This window comes from Camelina sativa, chromosome 14, assembly GCF_030686135.1.
Source record: "Camelina sativa cultivar CO46 ecotype springtype chromosome 14, ASM3068613v1".
Lineage (NCBI taxonomy): Eukaryota > Viridiplantae > Streptophyta > Magnoliopsida > Brassicales > Brassicaceae > Camelina > Camelina sativa.
The window spans coordinates 15875928-15892937 of NC_141893.1; the positions used below are offsets into that span (position 1 = coordinate 15875928).

Sequence of the window (17010 nt, forward strand, 5' to 3'; positions counted from 1 at the left end):
GGCTTTTTAAAGACCGACTCAGCATATATTCAAATAGACTAAAATGCCCCCCAGTCTACCTCCATTTTGGAAATTACAAAAGCATCCCTGTAATTGCTTCAAATTTCAATTTCCGCCATAACTTGTTTTTTTTTTTCTTTTTCTTTTCCTCTCTTTGTCGTCTCCAAGGGGATTTTTGGGATCCAAAAGCCCTAGAAAGATCTCTCCCCCCCCCGAGTTATCTAATCTTCAACCTTTCGCGTTGGGTTTTCCGATACTTTCACGGTCATCTCCGGCGTTAGTTTTTCCGATTAGGTTGGTAATTTTACGATTCTATGTATGTATGTCTCTTCGTTTCGCTCTCTCGGTTTTATAGAATCGCTTCTAGAGCAGATGCAACGGTTTGTGAATTTGATGACGATATAAGAGACTAAGCATTGTTGTTTCTCGATTCAGTCTCAGGTTTTTTTCCCCCCCGGCTAGATAGATAGTGGTAACCTAGGGCTTGATTGATGCTTATTTGGTGTTGCTACTAATTGTGGATTCTGGATTGGTTCAATTTGTTTTCTTAAGATGATGAAGGCGTGCCATTGTTGTTATTCATCTGTCAACTTTTCGATTCCTGCTTGAGTTGAGCCTCTGGTTTCTGAATTGAATTTATATCTTTGGTATTTTAGGCTTTAAAGTGTCAAAGATGGCTGCTGCAAGAGCAGGAGGCAAGTCTTTAAAAGATTACTTGAAGAAGTATGAATGTAGTGATGTTGTAGAAAAGAAGAAGAAGAAGAAGAAGCAGAAGAAGAAGCCAGCTAAACCTGAAGCCAAAGGTGTTTTAGTTGTGGATGAAGATCCAGTTTGGCAGAAGCAGGTTGATCCTGAAGAGGATGAAAGCGAAAATGATTCAGCAGGTAAATTGCTTTTTACTGTTTCTTGTTTCCTGCAATGCTTTCACTTCTATGATCTAATAACAATTCAAACTGACATGTTTTGTTTCGTGAAGAGGAAAAACCTGTGGTTGATGAAGACATTGAAGTTAAGAGAATGAGGAGGTTGGAGGAAATTAAGGCAAGGCGTGCTCATAATGCCATTGCTGAGGATGGGAGTGGGTGGGTGACATTACCTCCAAGCCGTGAGGACACAACATCTGATATTTCTCCTCCACGTAGACCAAGAACTCGTAATGACTCACCCTCTCCTGAGCCTGAGCCTAGACGCGCGGTTGCGGATAGAGCTGAAACAGATATGTCACCACCACGTCGGAGAAAACGTCACAATACGCCTTCACCTGAACCTAACAGAAAACATGATTCTGATATGTCACCACCTCGCAAAAGAAAAGCTAGGAATGACTCGCCTTCTCCTGAACCAGACGATAAAGTCCTCAAAAATCTGAGTGAAGATCTATCTCCTCCTCGCAGGAGACAGGTTCATTCTCCATCACGTGGTTCTAGCAGAAGGCGTTCTGATTCTGTTGAGGTGGACGATGATTTATCTCCGCCTCGCAGGAAAAGGGATTTACATGGTTCACCTGTCGCAGATGTTAAAAAGGAGAGCAATGACCTTTCTCCTCCACGAAGAAGACGATATCATTCTCCATCACCTGAGCCGGGTAGAAGGCCTGCAAAATCTGTTGTCTCAAATGCTGATTTATCTCCTCCCCGCAGGAATAAGGCTTCTCGAGACTCAGATCTTTCTCCTCAGAGAAAAACTGCGGATTCTCGACGTTCTTCTGAAAATGTGTCCAGGAATTCCAATATTGATAGCTCTCCTCCAAGGAGACCACGCAGAGAATCGCCACCTCCTCAAACAGCTAAGGAGCAACGAAAGACCGGACTGATTAGTGGCAAAGACATTGGAAGTGAATATCGAAAGAAAAAGGAGGATGAACAATTGAGGTAATTATCAGAAAGTAGAATAAGCTTTATTAGACTGTGTTTAAGTGATAGGCATCAGGGTTGTTTCAATAGTATCGGGCAAGAGTGGTTTCCTGTTTTCTGAATTTTGATGTTGCCTACTTCTTCCTAAGTTGCTAAGATTTTGTCTTTCTGTGTCTTGTAATAGGGAATTCATAGAGAGACCAGTCTTCAGTAACGATGATTTAAGATTCTCGCCTGCACAATTTAGGCTGCTATTTTTCTGACAAACTATACTCCTGTGCAGGTTTAAAAATATGGATTCCGAGCTAACTGGTCAAAATGCAGAAGCAGTGTTCCGTGACAAGATCACAGGTGGACTATAGATCTTTAGTCATTATAAGCTGTAGCATAAATCCATAATCTCATGCCTAACTCCCTGATGCTTCTTGATATCGCAGGGAAGCGTATAACAAAGGAGGAATATCTTAAATCCAAGCAAAAAAAAGTAATTGAGAAGCCAAAGGTACTGTTTGCTCGTTACTCCTGAAAACATATAATTGTAATCTAAATCCGAGACAAATAGAGTTACCAATGTAATTGCCTAATTCTTGTAGGAGATAAAACTGGAATGGGGCAAAGGTTTAGCTCAGATGCGTGAAGCTGATGCTAGACTACAGGAACTTGAGCTTGAGAAGGAGAAGCCATTTGCTCGGACAAGGTATTTTATTAATTCTTCTTTTTGAGCTCGAGGTTGAGCTATTATGTACTTGGTTGTTTATTTATATGGTTTTATATCTGTCGTTTCAGGGATGATCCCGAGCTTGATCAAATGATGAAAGAAAGAGTTAGATGGGGAGATCCAATGGCTCATTTGGTCAAGGTATTGAAATTACTTCTGCTTACCACAAACCTATGATTATGAATAACCAAGATTGTCTTGTCATAAAATGTAACATCCTAATGTATTACCAATTTTGTATATGGCAGAAAAAGCGGCATGAGACAACTCTTGTGGATCTAGGAGACGATGAGAAGATGAAAGAATCTGGGTTCATTATACCACAAGCTGTGCCTAAACACAGTTGGTTGACGAGAGGACTAGAAGCTGCTACAAACCGGTATGGAATTAAACCGGGTAGACACTGGGATGGGGTCGACCGTAGTAACGGTAAGATCCTCTGGTACATTTGTTTTCATTAGTCACATTCATACATTCCATTAGAAGGTGATTTGTCTGATCTGTTATTTTTGTCTGGTGTAATGGTTCAGGAACTGAGAAGAAAATGATTCAGAAGACCAATGAGAAGAAAGCAACAGAAATAGAGGCTTATCTCTGGTCCGTTGCAGACATGTGAATCAAGATTTTGTTGGGCAAAATGTGGCTTTAATTCAGGAGATAACCTTTCTAAACTGAGGAAGTTTGGGTTTGTATTTGTTCTATATGTTCGATAACTGAGCCGTTTAGAGGAATTCTGATTCTGGTTTGGAATGTGAGATAACCATATATAAAGTTTGGCCTGAGTCTTGTACGATCGGTCTGATGCAGTTGGTACGTAACGTAAGGAACCAGTCCGAGAAAGCGCACTCAAGTGTTTATTCGGATTTATAATTTTATTCTCTGGTTATCTAAACGAGCTGTAACACTAACAGTCTAACACTATCGAAGTAGTACAGAATAAATAGAAGTAAAAAAAAGTTCAAAAAGTTTTAAGTTAAATCAAACACGATGAACCCATCGTTGTTACTTGTGTATGCATGTTAATCTAAAGTGTAGATTCGGTAACTTTATAAGGGCCAGCCTAATGTTTTGTGTTGTTTTGTTGCAAAAAGTTTTTCCAAGTTATAGTTTTGAAATTATTATACTTTATCTGATTTTGGTTATTAGTGGCAGCAAAATTCCAAACACTTCTCAATAAGAATGTACGGACACCTAATTTATTTGTAAGACGTGGATCTAGTATTATGATTGTCTAGTCATAAGAGAACGGGAGATGATTTTATTTTGACTGTTTTCTTTTTGTATTTTCTTCTATTCCTTAGTAAACAAGGAGTATGTTTTCTTTACTTCCTAAAACAGAAATGAGGAAAAACCAAATTAAAGGAAAAGGATTAAGGGAAACCTGGGAAATAGGGAAAGGAATTGGGAGATAAAGAAGATCACCTGATGACGCTTTTACCTTTTCTAACGTAGGACTATACTATTCATTACTCATTTGATAACTGCTTAAATCTACTAATTTTCATATCCAAATATTGTAAATATCGGAGTTCAAGTGGTTTCATTTTCAAAATCTTAAGTTTTTAAATCTTGTTCTTTTCGATTATATAAGTTTTAAATGAAAAAAGGTCTTTATCAATTTATAATCAACACGATTTATAAGTGTAGGTTGGTGTATGTAGCTATCCAAACGAAATCTGCGTAATATACATAATACATTCATACATAGCCCAACAAATTATAACTTTTAATTTGTCCATTGTTTTGAGTTTCGATTAATTTATTAAAAATTACAAGATAAAAAAAGAATTATATAATGTATTTTCGGATAAATTTCTATCTTTAATACTTTCACTATATTTTCTGTACTTAGAATTTTTGAAATTGTAAAATAAAATAAAACTATAGTCTCATTGCTTTAGAAGATTTCAGTTCAAATTAAACATTGTTTTAGTACTTAAAAGGAAAAGGGGAGACATAAGAAAGTACGTTGCCCATGTTTTGAAACTGGTCTTTTCCTCTTTATCAAAATTTCAAACTGGTTATAAGTACAAACTCATTAAAATGATATCTCCAAGAACAGAGTTTCAAGTTAATGGTGTCATTATCCAAATTCAGTCCACCATAGTCCATGTTCGTGATAGAAACAAACATTATAGGCAAACTAACAAAAATTGATATATTGCTTTGTGGTAAAATACGACTGCTTGACTTGATGGATGACTATATTTTTACTTCTATTTTATTTTATTGGTATTGTCATTTTCTAACTAAAGTGTGCATCAATCGACTTATGGTTATTTGATTAAGTTGGTTTAATATTTTAGTTTATTCCATCTAAAAGATTTTATAACTACATTGAAATCATAATTTCATACAGAGTACAATGTTTGATTCATAGTCATTTCAGTGTTAAAAGTAAAAAAAAATCAAAATTATCTAATAGACAAGACTAATACAGATCAGTAGACTCTACATGTCTTGTTGTCACTTTTTTTTGGGTGCAATATCTTGTTGTCACATGTATACATTTATGATAATTAATGTACTAATATTATTTAGTCATTCCCAAACTTATGAAAACGGGTGATCATTTGATAACTTGATTGTTTAAGGCTTTGGATGTTACACATCTATACATTAATACTGGTTTGTCGGTCGTCGCGACACATTTACTAATATATATCAGTACACACTATTGTCACGTCCATCACTCAAATTTACTTTGTAGTTTGTAGTTGAAGTTAAATAAAAATTTGGAAGTATCCTAACATTACATTTAATATATAACATTGTGGACGTACAACAATTTGCAGCACCGCTATTTACTACATTTGTGCACAATTCAAACGTTCACAATATCATTGAAAAGTGTCAAAGTTATTAAATCATTGTACGTTTTATGACTTTATCAAATCAATAGTGTCTCACTCGCTTCCGGTCAACTAAGCAAGTTTTTGAGACCAAACCCAATCAAGAACTGCCAAAGGCACCAGAATATATATATATATATATATATATATATATCTGGTTTGATTGGTTCAAATGCATAATTGGTGGACTTCATTACAAACCCTTTAAATTAGAGTAAACGTTCAATATTGTTCTAGTAGCTGAGCAACATTAGTTAATACTTAATACTACTGTAAAAGAATTTAATTACAAACTAAAATATATAAGTCCACTCCATATAATTATTAAATAAACTTAAAAATTTTAATTAATAGAGATTCTTAAGATTTATGTTTAAAAAATATTCCTAAAGTTTTAGAAATTTATTACAGTTACAAAAATCATTTTAGAATTAGTTATTCAGATTAGTTTCTAAAGAAAGCTCAGCATATCAAGTGTTTAAATTGTCCTTACTTTATTTATTCATTATATTGTATTATATCAATATGAACTTGCAGACTGCTTATATTAAAGAATGTATGAGGTTAGCAAAATATCGTTTTGGATAACCTATATAAAGCGTATTGTAGTATAAATATATTGAAAATTTAAAATTTGGATGGTAGTTTTGAAACATAAATGGGATATGATTTTCTGTTTGTCCAAACAAAAAAATGGGATATGATCTAACTATAAATGGAAAATTATCTAACTATGCAGTGAAAAGATGTCTAAAAGGAATATAAAAATAAAATAAAAGCCCTAAAGCTGAAGAACATGTTTGTAAATTTTATTAGTAAAACAACTCCAAAAGACAAAATATAATGTAAGACAAGATGGGAAACGTCGTTTTGGGGACATTTACTATACTTTTCTTACACATTATTTAAAATTTAACTAGCTATAAGCCTATAATAAACATTAGGAAAATTTGTATAAAATTTATTAATTTTAAAAATTTTTTTATATAGTCCATATGTTTCCAAAATCTTCCGATCTCTCGTACATCTCTTCTTCATATAAAAGACTAATTTAAAAAGTATATATTCAAAATTGATGCAGTTCTTTAATAATAAGAAATGTTTTAGACTTAAAAAGATCTATATATTAATGAAAATACCACAAATATTTGTTTTGAACCCTATACGATATTCATAACATTTCCAAAATATCATAAATTTAGGTTTTGTTAGGATTAAAAAAAATACAAAGGTATTAGCCTAAATCACAAAAATGTTTTTTACAATAACCACTTTCCATTAATAAATAAATAAATATATATATATATATATATATGAAACTGATTAAATTTTTTTCAGTTATTATCATATATATGTCTTGGATCTTTATTTGGAGTTTTGTTGTCCCTCTGTTCGAAGCATTCTTTGCTTAAAGACAGGTTAGCCCCAGGAATAAAGCCAAGTTCCTACCCCCAACGTTTTGGGTTAAAGAGATACATTTTATATTTATCTCTGATTTTATTTCTTTTTAAGAAAGTTTAGCATCGTCGAACATGTTGCACTTAGACTACCAAAAAAAATAAAAAATAACATGTTGCACTTAAACTAAAATGCTTTTTTTAGACACTGCACCTTATATTTTTCAATGTTTCTATTAACATATATATCGAACTACAGTTCGATTAATATACATATAAAAAAGATAGTTAGATGCTTTTAGTAAAATATATATTAGTACTTGTTACAACTTATTAAGTATAGTAATAATCACTACTAAATATTGTGTTTTAAATTTTCGTTTTGATTCACATACAAAACTTAATTGCTTAATTAGGACAAACTAACAAACTTTGGTTTAAACCGAATTGACCATAAAATTAGCTAAATGATCCATCCAAAAAAAAAAACGTCGTTCTATATAATTTTACTATCAGACCATGTAATAAATATCAACCACGAACTAAAATAACAATTTTTAAAATTATCAAACTGATTATTTACATTAATGTGTTTCTTTTTCTGATAAAATAGTGTATTAGTTTTATGTAGGTCTTGAGTCTTGACAAATTTATTTGGTTTTATGTTAAAATTTTCGAGGAATTGACTAATGAGTAATGACTACGATATTATTTTTTTTACTATGATGCTAAATCAGTGTTTGCGTAATTCAAAATTTGATATAAAAGGATTAACTAGATTAGTTTAGTTAGTGTACGGATTTACACAAGTTCATGTACAAATTTAACGTGATCATAAATTGTATATTATTACAGAGAAGTGTAATGCCTATTACTTAACCGCGAATTAACGTTAACGATATCATAAGCCTACCTATGAGACTTTGGAGAAGGATCTCCTAATGCCTACTAATATTTAGTAATTTTATAATTAAAAGTTTGTGTTTTAGTTTACCATGCATCTTTATCGGAATCAAGTGAGTTTTTTTTTTCTACAATTTTTATCTAAAAGAACGAAAAAAAAAATCGATGAACAACACGACTAAGTAAAGCCAAGCTCGTTCGTCATCATATTATCTCACAATTTTATAACGATTCGAACTATACATACTTACTTTTACGCTATACATGTGAAACTTCTCATGCATGGTGATTAACCTTTTATGTTTGTTTACTAATATGCCTTTTTAAATATATTTTAGAGTTCCAGTTCAATTGTGTACTTTACTCGAAAATTTTATGATTAGCTAGCTATGTTAATTGTAACGTTCAGTGAAATTGAAGTAATTTCTTGATTAGTATTTTGCATTAGATGATCAGTTCATAATCACCATCACTGTTTTATATCCCAGATAAATCATCATTATCCCCAATATTAAGAATGCTTATCCAGAAACTCATTTCACAGATTTTGATCCTTTTCATAATCCCATAATTGAGTGAAAGTATCAAATTAATATATTTTTGAAATTACATAACATATGAGAGATATAGCAAAAAATACATCACTAAACGTCAATTTTGCAAATGGCTCTTGTGTACTAGCTAGAGAAAGTTTTGATTAACCAATCAAGAAAAATACATAAATAAGAAACACTCGAAAAAGCATTACAATGCATAACTGTACCATAAACATTAGCCTAATAAACATGACAAAAAAAACACATCACATGTGGAAAATAAATAGAAATAGTTGTATATGTATCCCATACTTGAATTCTCTCATCCACCATGCCAACATTAATCCATGATGGGGACAGTATCTAAGCTAAGCAAACACACTTCAACTTGGAACACTTTCACACTATGGATTCATCGTTTCTCTCTATATATTCATCACAAGCGTATGCTTCTTTACTCATTTTGTAGAAACATGATAAAACAAAATAAAAAAAATATGTCACACACACATGGATCATAACCAAAACAAGACAAAACGATGAAAAAATATGTATATAATAATCTTAAAAACTAAAAAAGAGAGAGAGAGAGAGAGAGAGAGAGAGAGAGAGATGATGAGACGAGAGAACCCACAACAACAACACACACATGTAGATGACAAAACAAAGCAAAGCGAATGGTGATGCGACGGTTCCCTAAGCCTTGTCAAATATATCGTGACCAAAACCCGACCCGGTTTCAGCTGGTCTTAAACCAATGGTGAACCGCCACGTAAGCAACTTACAGCACACGTAAGCCATCTCCGTCACCGGGTAGACAACATGGGCCCTCGCTGCCGTCTCTCCCCGAGACCAACCTTTCATCGGCACACCAAAAAAACAAACTCCGTTAAGTCACGGTCTTTTTAAAACATTTAACGCCGTTAAAAAATAGATAATATAAATACTCTTCGAACCTCTTTGTCTCTTCTCTTTCTTGTCCCTCCCTAGTTAGAAGAAACGCAACAAAACAAAAAAAACTCGGAGCTCCGTTGCAGTTCCCGGGTCACCCGATAACCCGAATTCTCAACCCGGTTTCGTTCGTTCGTTCGTTTTCGTTTTTTTACATATTTATTTATCTCCGAGAAGATGAAGGTTTCTACTTTCTAAAGATTTTGATTTGGAGCTTCAGATACAGATTCCATTTTTACACGAAGAAGAAGACGTTCAGGTCAGTACTACTACACAGAGGTGTTATGAGAAATTTTCTTGGCAAAATAATAAAACAGAGAGATTCGTTACTTTGTTTTTCTGTTTTGTTTTTTCTTGTTCTGTAGAAACGATTAGTCACTGATTTTATTTTTACCGATCGATCTTTTCATAAAATTTTCCCGGAAAAAAACAAAAGAAAGATTTAGAGTGTTTTTTTTTTTTAATTACACTGTCACACACTTTGATTGATTTGATTTTTTGACAGATTCGATTCGTCGTTTCTCTCTGATAAAAACCAAATAAGTTTCCATATATTTTTCCTCAGATTTTTTTCTCACTAAACCCAATCAGAAACTTTCCAGGACAAAATGTTAACTTTCAATTTCAATAAAAATAAATTCAAAAATTTCCCGGTATTTATTGTTTGTTCCTTTACTTTTAACTTTATTATTTTTGAGAAAATAAAACGCTGCTAAACAATAATAATCATAAATTGTATACGTCCTTTTGTTTTCTAGTATTCATTTATTACAAGAACTACTGTCTGTAACACAACACAACACACTAATCTCTCTCTCTTTCTTTACTCTCTGCAGCCATTGATGGTCTATTTATAGGCTTAGACACAGAGCCGAACCCCACTCGTGCCGGCGTCCTAAATAGACCAATCCTTCCTTCCACAGAGCAAAACATAAATCTTCCAATCAACTTGTTTTGTTTATCAGATATCGAAAAAAAAGGTTAGTACTACTCTACATTCTAATCAAGATTTAATGTTTTGGGTATTTATTTTTGATTGAAATGATTTTTAATATTTTTTTTTTAAATATTCCATGAAGAAGAAGTCGTTTTCTGAGGTGAGAATAATAATGGCTTTTGTATCAGTTTTTTTGTTTGCCTTTGCTTTTGATATATCAAAACAGAGTTGTTTTTTTTATTTTTTTTCGTGATTCGTGAATGTCTTTGCAATTTTTGTTTTGTTGTTTACTTTCGAATATATATATATACATAGAGCTCTTCTCTTCTCATGTCGCGACACGGTTTAGATTGGTCCATCATCACTCATAAACCCTAAATATGGTAATAAAACTCTTTTTCTTTTTCTTAACACGTGACTGTCAATATTCCTTTTTCTTGTTAAAAAACTTATTTCATTTTTCCTTTTCCATTGATTCGAATTATTATTATTATTATTATTTTAATTCATCGGTTCTAAATTGTGTTAAGCACGGGGATGGGAATCAGAACATATTATTTTGAGTAGACTCATATAATAATTTAAGTTTTTGATAAAATGTCAGAAATTTCGGCTACTGTAAAAAAATTTAAAATGTAATTGTACTTAGAGCTTTTTTGTTAGTTGAGGGATCGGATCTTTGCTGCACCACATTTAAAGTAGAATAAAGAACCATTGGTCTCTGTTATGATCTTCTTTAGAATATTATATTACTTGTAAAATAATGTGTTTTATATACCATTTCAGGTGTTTGGATTTGCACATTTTTTTTTTCTTGCACTGGGGTCCTATCCTCTGATCCCCAAACCCTTTTTTTTTTGGGTTCTAATTATAACTTCTTCTTCTTTTTTTTTTTAATAAAGAAAAGTGTAACTTGTAGTTTTAACACTTTTGTCTCTATCAAGATCACTCCACTAATTTAAACATATATTGGTTCCATTTTTTTTTTGTTTTTCATAGATGGATTTAGTTCTTGAGATATTTATAGCATTGGTTCTTTATGAGAGTTAACCAACCAATTTATCAATCAAGTTTCATTTTTCTATTTATAACATGAGTAGTAGTTGTTTCCTGACTAGAGAGATATGTCATCAACAACTTTGTCCTTTTCTGTTTGTGTGTTGCGTTATAAGAAAACGACAATTTTAAAAATCCAAGGTCTCTTTTTATATTCCAACTTCTCTAACTAATGTTTACAATTGTCTTGTTACTATTGTAGGACAACTCTCATCGTTTCCCTATATTTATTTAAATGTGTACTATGATGATTACATAAGCTCTCTCTACCCGTGTTATAATGTCGGATTGTGGATTTAGCACTACTCTACGTTTTTAAAAAAAAAATTATTCATTTTGCGTAGAGTAGTAGAGGTTTGGTTGTGAGATGTGTTTTTTAAGTAGTAGACTCTGGTTTTTATAGGGGCTGAAAAGGCAGAGAGAAACTCACATACAAGAAAAAAGAGAGGGGCAAAGATGTTTTCTTGTATAGCTTGTACCAAAGCAGACGGAGGTGAAGAAGTTGAACATGGAGCGCGTGGTGGCACCACTCCCAATACTAAAGAAGCCGTCAAAAGCCTAACCATACAGGTCTCTCTCTCTCTCTCTCTCTCAATCTCAGTATCTTCTTTCTTTGTTGATCCTTCTCTGCTTTTTTTCTTTCACTTTATTCTATTGCTTTTTTTTCTCCCTTGCTCGTGAAACAACAAACTTTAGATATAAGTAACGTACGGTCCATAGATTGACTCATATTCGTTTCTTTTATCTTAGAGATTCTATTTACCAAAGGATAGATAGAGGTTACTGTTGTTTTACGACTGAGAGATCTTACAATGATGCAACTTCACTTCACTTTGGAATCTTTCACTAGATCTCTCTTTTAATAGTTTTCATGTCAGTGTTTGTTTCCTCCCCTATGTGACTAGACATGAAAGTCAAAACAACTATACGAAAACAATTTAAATTTATAGGATTATGTAGTGGCTGATTAAAGCTTATGATGGGGTCATGCTTTGATGAATATTGCTAATGAAGACTGATCTAAATACATGCTTTTGTAGATACTTACCTAGACAGGAAATAAAGAAAGGGTTTGAGGGTGGGGTAACTATTTTAGTAAAATCAAAAGAACAAAAAACAAAACTAAAAAAAGTGGGCCGGTATGATTGTGTTTGCAGACTGAGAAGACAAGATGAAGTACTTTTATATATATATGTTAGATCTCATAGCTTTATGTCTTTTAAGAATGATCATCATACTATTACTAGACCTCCTTTTTACTTCGTTAGGCTAAAAAAAATATACTTAGTCATGGTTAAAGGCCTAATTGGTGTTTTTTGGGTGCCTATTATGTTATGCAGATCAAAGATATGGCTTTAAAATTCTCTGGTGCTTATAAACAATGCAAGCCATGCACTGGTTCCTCTAGCAGCCCCTTAAAGAAAGGACATAGACATTTCCCGGATTATGACAATGCTTCTGAAGGTGTTCCATATCCTTACATGGGTGGAAGTGCTGGTTCAACTCCTGCTTGGGACTTTACAAACTCTTCTCACCATCCAGCTGGACTGTCAGACTCAAAATTTACCTCAATATGTGGAAATAATCGGGAATCTATCTCTGCACAGTCTTGTGATGTGGTACTGGATGATGAAGGGCCTAAAGAGTGGATGGCTCAGGTAGAACCTGGTGTTCATATTACATTCGCTTCGCTTCCTACTGGAGGAAACGATCTCAAACGGATCCGCTTCAGGTATTTGAACGACTCAAAACAACCTCTATGTCTGTGTTCTCCTTAAGTATGTCTTGTCTCCTGTTTCGATATGTATGTTGGTGGGTTTAGTTGGACATTGCTTGAGACACCAAGTGCTTAAGAGATATATCTCACTTCATGACTTCTACAGCTAAAACATGAGATAGAAATTTACCATTACTTGTGTTTTCTTTTGAAAGCCGGGAGATGTTCGATAAGTGGCAAGCACAACGGTGGTGGGGTGAGAACTATGACAAGATCGTTGAGCTTTACAATGTACAAAGATTTAACCGCCAAGCTCTACAAACGCCTGCTAGATCCGAGGATCAGGTCTTTCTTTTTTCTTCAGACAAGAACCTCTGTGAATCTTGTCTTTTATTCATCAAAGAAGGTAACACAAGTTTATTTTTCAGTCACAGAGAGATTCAACTTACTCTAAGATGGATTCAGCGAGAGAAAGCAAAGACTGGACTCCAAGACACAACTTCAGACCTCCAGGAAATGTCCCGCATCACTTCTATGGCGGCTCTAGTAACTATGGACCAGGAAGTTATCATGGAGGAGGACCTCCAATGGATGCAGCACGAACCACCACTTCTTCCAGAGATGATCCACCGTCCATGAGCAATGCTAGTGAAATGCAGGCTGAGTGGATCGAAGAAGACGAGCCCGGTGTTTACATTACCATCAGACAATTAGCAGATGGGACTAGAGAGCTACGTCGAGTCAGATTCAGGTATGAATAAAAACATCTACTAAACTATGCATTTAGGTTGGATTGTTCGATAATCATACGGTAACTAATTGGACTATATGCTTTTTGGTTAAATCTAACAGCCGGGAACGATTTGGGGAAGTGCATGCAAAGACATGGTGGGAGCAGAACAGAGAGAGAATACAAACACAGTACCTCTAAGAGAAAAAACAAACATTATGAGTCTCTCTCTACCAAATCTTTGATTAATTAATCTCTTTCACACAACAATACAGCTATACACATTTTGCTAATCTTTTGTTCATCTTAATTAGCTTAACATCTATACATAAATCAAGTGTTTTAAATCATCATCTGTAATCAAAGCTGATTACATATACTATCGTTAACAGTTAAAAGTTTAGTACAGACAAAAACATTGACCATTAGAAATATACTCATACTATGGACTAGAAGAATCAAACATACTCTCAATTCCAAGAAGCTAACCTGTGAAAAAAGTTGAACCTCTAAAGGCTCATCCTTCACCTTATCTAGGCTCCTAGACTTTGAATTGATTCTCTCATGGAATTCTTAAGCCGTATCCAGAAGTAATATTATTACTGAAGCGGTAAAAATTGTCACCACTGCAAAAACACTATTTGACAATTGAGAATTGTTAAAAGTTTATATTTATTTGTCTTATACTGTTCCGAAATATATGCATATGTGATTTGCTTGCTAAAAATTAAAAACCCTATTAGAAATCTTGCATATAGACTAGTTTTCACGTATCCAGCCTCTTCTCACATCTCCAGTCTTTTTTTCGACTAGCTTTTTCTCCATTCTCCCTACTCTTTATTCTTACTATTCTTTCTTCAAACTCCTCATCATGTCTGATCCTAGTAAGCCAAGAGATCCAGTATGGAAATATACGACTCCAGTTTCGGGTAAACATAGTAGCTTTATGTGTATCTTTTGTAAAAAAGTCACAAATGGTGGAGTTCAACATGCAAAACAGCATATCGTTGGTGGTTTTAAGAATGTTACTGCTTGCAATCTAGTTAATGACAATGTGAGGAAAGAAGTGAAAACTTTCCTGCTTAACAAGGCTGAAGTTAAAGCCACTACTCAAATGATGCCACCACAAGCCACTATATACGATGTAGAAGGTGAAGATGAGGATGAAGGTCACCCTAGTCAGCCACCTTCTAAGAAACGTAAGGGTCCAATGAATAGGTATGTTCATTCAACTCCTTATGATATCTTGAAAGGAAGAAATGACAGAAAAGAAGTTTTTGAAAAATCTAATAAGGAACTTCGGGACAAGGCATGTGCTGCTATTGCAAGGTGGTTCTATGATGCAGGACTTCCGTTTAATGCAGTTACTTTTGATAGTTTTAGAGAAACTCTTGAGTTAGTTGGTCAATATGGGTATGATTTTAAACCACCAATTATGTATGAGCTGCAGGTTCCTTTTCTGAAGAACTGAAGAAGGAAGTAAAAGAAACAGAAAATCTGATAGTGGAGCACAAAACAGAATGGTCAACTAAAGGTTGTTCAATCATGTCTGATGGATGGCATGATTATGATGTCCAAAAGGACATTATTAACTTTCTTGTTAACTCGCCAAAGGGATCAATTTTCATCAAATCAATTGATTTTTCAACAAATGTGAAAATGCTAATTTGTTGTTTGATAAGTTTGATCGTATGGTGGAAGAAGTTGGGGAATCTGTTGTCCAAGTGATAACAGACAATGCATCAAACTATATAAAAGTTGGTGAGTTTGTTACTTTATAAGGTTATGTTTTTTTTCTGATTTTTTTTTCAGATTGATACTAACAAGTCTTTGTGTTTTATTACTATTGTAGGCCAATTGCTAATGACGAAACAACCACATATGTATTGGCTTCCTTGTGCATCCCATTGCATAGATCTCATGTTGGAGGATATAGGAAAACTTCCTTCGGTGAAATCTGTAATCAAGAACTGCATCTACATGAACAACTACATCTACATGAACAACTACATCTATAGTCACACTTCTTGTGAATATGATGAGGAAATTCATAAACCAAGCAAATCTACATAGACCAACAGTTACTCGGTTTGCTATATCATTCATCACACTTGCGCAGTATCACAAGTAGAGGAAAAACTTGAGAAGTTACAAATGATTCCAAGTGGCCAAAGGATTTAGGAGCAATGAATGTGAAAAAGTTCATCATGAGTGACAGATTCTGGCACAGCATGGTGTATGCACTCAAGTTGACAGGGCCTCTAGTTAAGGTTCTTAGGTTGGTTGATGGAGAGAAAAAACCGGCTATGGGGTAAATTTATGAAGCGATGGATATGGCTAAAGAGGTCATTGCTAGGACCTTCAATGAGAAGGACGAACAGTACAAAGATGCATTTGCAATCATTGATAAAAGATGGGATTGTCAACTCCATCATCCTTTGCATGTTGCTGGCTACTTTTTGAATCCAAAATTTCAGTATAATGTAGAGTTTGGGGTGAACTGCGAAGAGGTTGTGCATGCTGCTGGCTACTTTTTGAATCTAAAATTTCAGTATAATGTAAAGTCTGGGGTGAACTGTGAAGAGGTTGTGAAAGGTCTCTACAACGTTATTGGAAAGTTGGTTCCTGAAATTGCAACTCAAGATAAGATATACACAGAGTTGACGCTGTTTAAAAATGCTTCAGGACTCTTTGGGATACCCATGACGATAAGACAAAGGAAAATAAAAGCACCAGTTGAGTGGTGATATTCTTATGGAGGATCTACCCCAACACTTAGAGACTTTGCCATAAAGGTTCTTAGTCTCACATGTAGTGCAACTGGTTGTGAGAGAAACTGGAGCGTGTTTCAACATCTCCATACCAAGAAAAAGAATCAATTGGCTCAAGAACGTTTGAATGATTTGGTGTTTGTTAAGTACAATCGCACTTTACAACGTCGTTACAAGCTGAAAGACACCATTGATCCGATCATCCTATAAGATATTGATGATTGTAATGAGTGGCTGGTTGGAATAATGGATGAGGAGTCTATTGTTGAGTATGATTTAGTGTTTGAAAATGGTGACTTAACATGGGATGTGGTAAGCAAAGCTTCTGGAGCTAATGAGGCTAATCATCTTACTAGAGCCCAAAAAGCATCAGTACAATCTGTAAGTAGAGCTGAGAAAGGGAAGAATATAGCATCATGCTCCAATCAAGCTCCAAGACCATCTCAAAGGTCATCTACAACTCCACTGACTGATTGATGAAGATGATGAGAATGAAATTGAAGAAGATTTCAGAGGAGATGAGGACACTCAAGCGGGTGTGGAAGATGTTGAGTATGATGATGAGGAGAATTATGAGATGGATTTTTAG

General features: G+C 34.1%; 2 protein-coding genes and 1 pseudogene across 3 annotated transcripts; all 3 read left to right on the forward strand.

Annotated features, from left to right (window-relative positions):
- Window positions 1-91: 91 nt before the first annotated feature.
- Window positions 92-3463, forward strand: LOC104741791 (uncharacterized). The gene is made up of 9 exons (XM_010462709.3): window positions 92-294; window positions 657-884; window positions 977-1871; window positions 2137-2204; window positions 2291-2355; window positions 2447-2550; window positions 2640-2712; window positions 2820-3000; window positions 3102-3463. The coding sequence occupies exons 2-9, from the start codon at window positions 674-676 to the stop codon at window positions 3185-3187; spliced, it is 1683 nt and encodes a 560-aa protein (XP_010461011.2). The 5' UTR covers window positions 92-294; window positions 657-673; the 3' UTR covers window positions 3188-3463.
- Window positions 3464-9228: 5765 nt separating this feature from the next.
- On the forward strand, window positions 9229-14000 carry LOC104741792 (protein BREVIS RADIX-like). Of its 2 annotated transcripts, none has more exons than XM_010462710.3 (7): window positions 9229-9469; window positions 10047-10190; window positions 11607-11773; window positions 12544-12935; window positions 13136-13265; window positions 13349-13671; window positions 13773-14000. In XM_010462710.3, the coding sequence occupies exons 3-7, from the start codon at window positions 11660-11662 to the stop codon at window positions 13849-13851; spliced, it is 1038 nt and encodes a 345-aa protein (XP_010461012.1). In that variant the 5' UTR covers window positions 9229-9469; window positions 10047-10190; window positions 11607-11659; the 3' UTR covers window positions 13852-14000. The 2 variants fall into 2 exon arrangements, with proteins under 2 accessions (XP_010461012.1, XP_019091446.1); XM_019235901.2 differs by having other exon boundaries at window positions 9238-9469; window positions 10047-10307.
- Window positions 14001-14521: 521 nt separating this feature from the next.
- On the forward strand, window positions 14522-17010 carry LOC147928279 (uncharacterized; annotated as a pseudogene).

What these genes read in the sequence shown, in the direction of transcription:
- LOC104741791 (XM_010462709.3), top strand. Translation starts at nt 674, where the DNA reads ATGGCTGCTGCAAGAGCAGGAGGCAAGTCTTTAAAAGATTACTTGAAG. An exon ending in AAGTAATTGAGAAGCCAAAG is followed by an intron (nt 2,356 to 2,446) that starts GTACTGTTTGCT and finishes TAATTCTTGTAG; the next exon opens with GAGATAAAACTGGAATGGGG. An exon ending in TGGGGTCGACCGTAGTAACG is followed by an intron (nt 3,001 to 3,101) that starts GTAAGATCCTCT and finishes GTAATGGTTCAG; the next exon opens with GAACTGAGAAGAAAATGATT.
- LOC104741792 (XM_010462710.3), top strand. Translation starts at nt 11,660, where the DNA reads ATGTTTTCTTGTATAGCTTGTACCAAAGCAGACGGAGGTGAAGAAGTT. An exon ending in TCAAAAGCCTAACCATACAG is followed by an intron (nt 11,774 to 12,543) that starts GTCTCTCTCTCT and finishes TATGTTATGCAG; the next exon opens with ATCAAAGATATGGCTTTAAA. An exon ending in CTGCTAGATCCGAGGATCAG is followed by an intron (nt 13,266 to 13,348) that starts GTCTTTCTTTTT and finishes TTTATTTTTCAG; the next exon opens with TCACAGAGAGATTCAACTTA.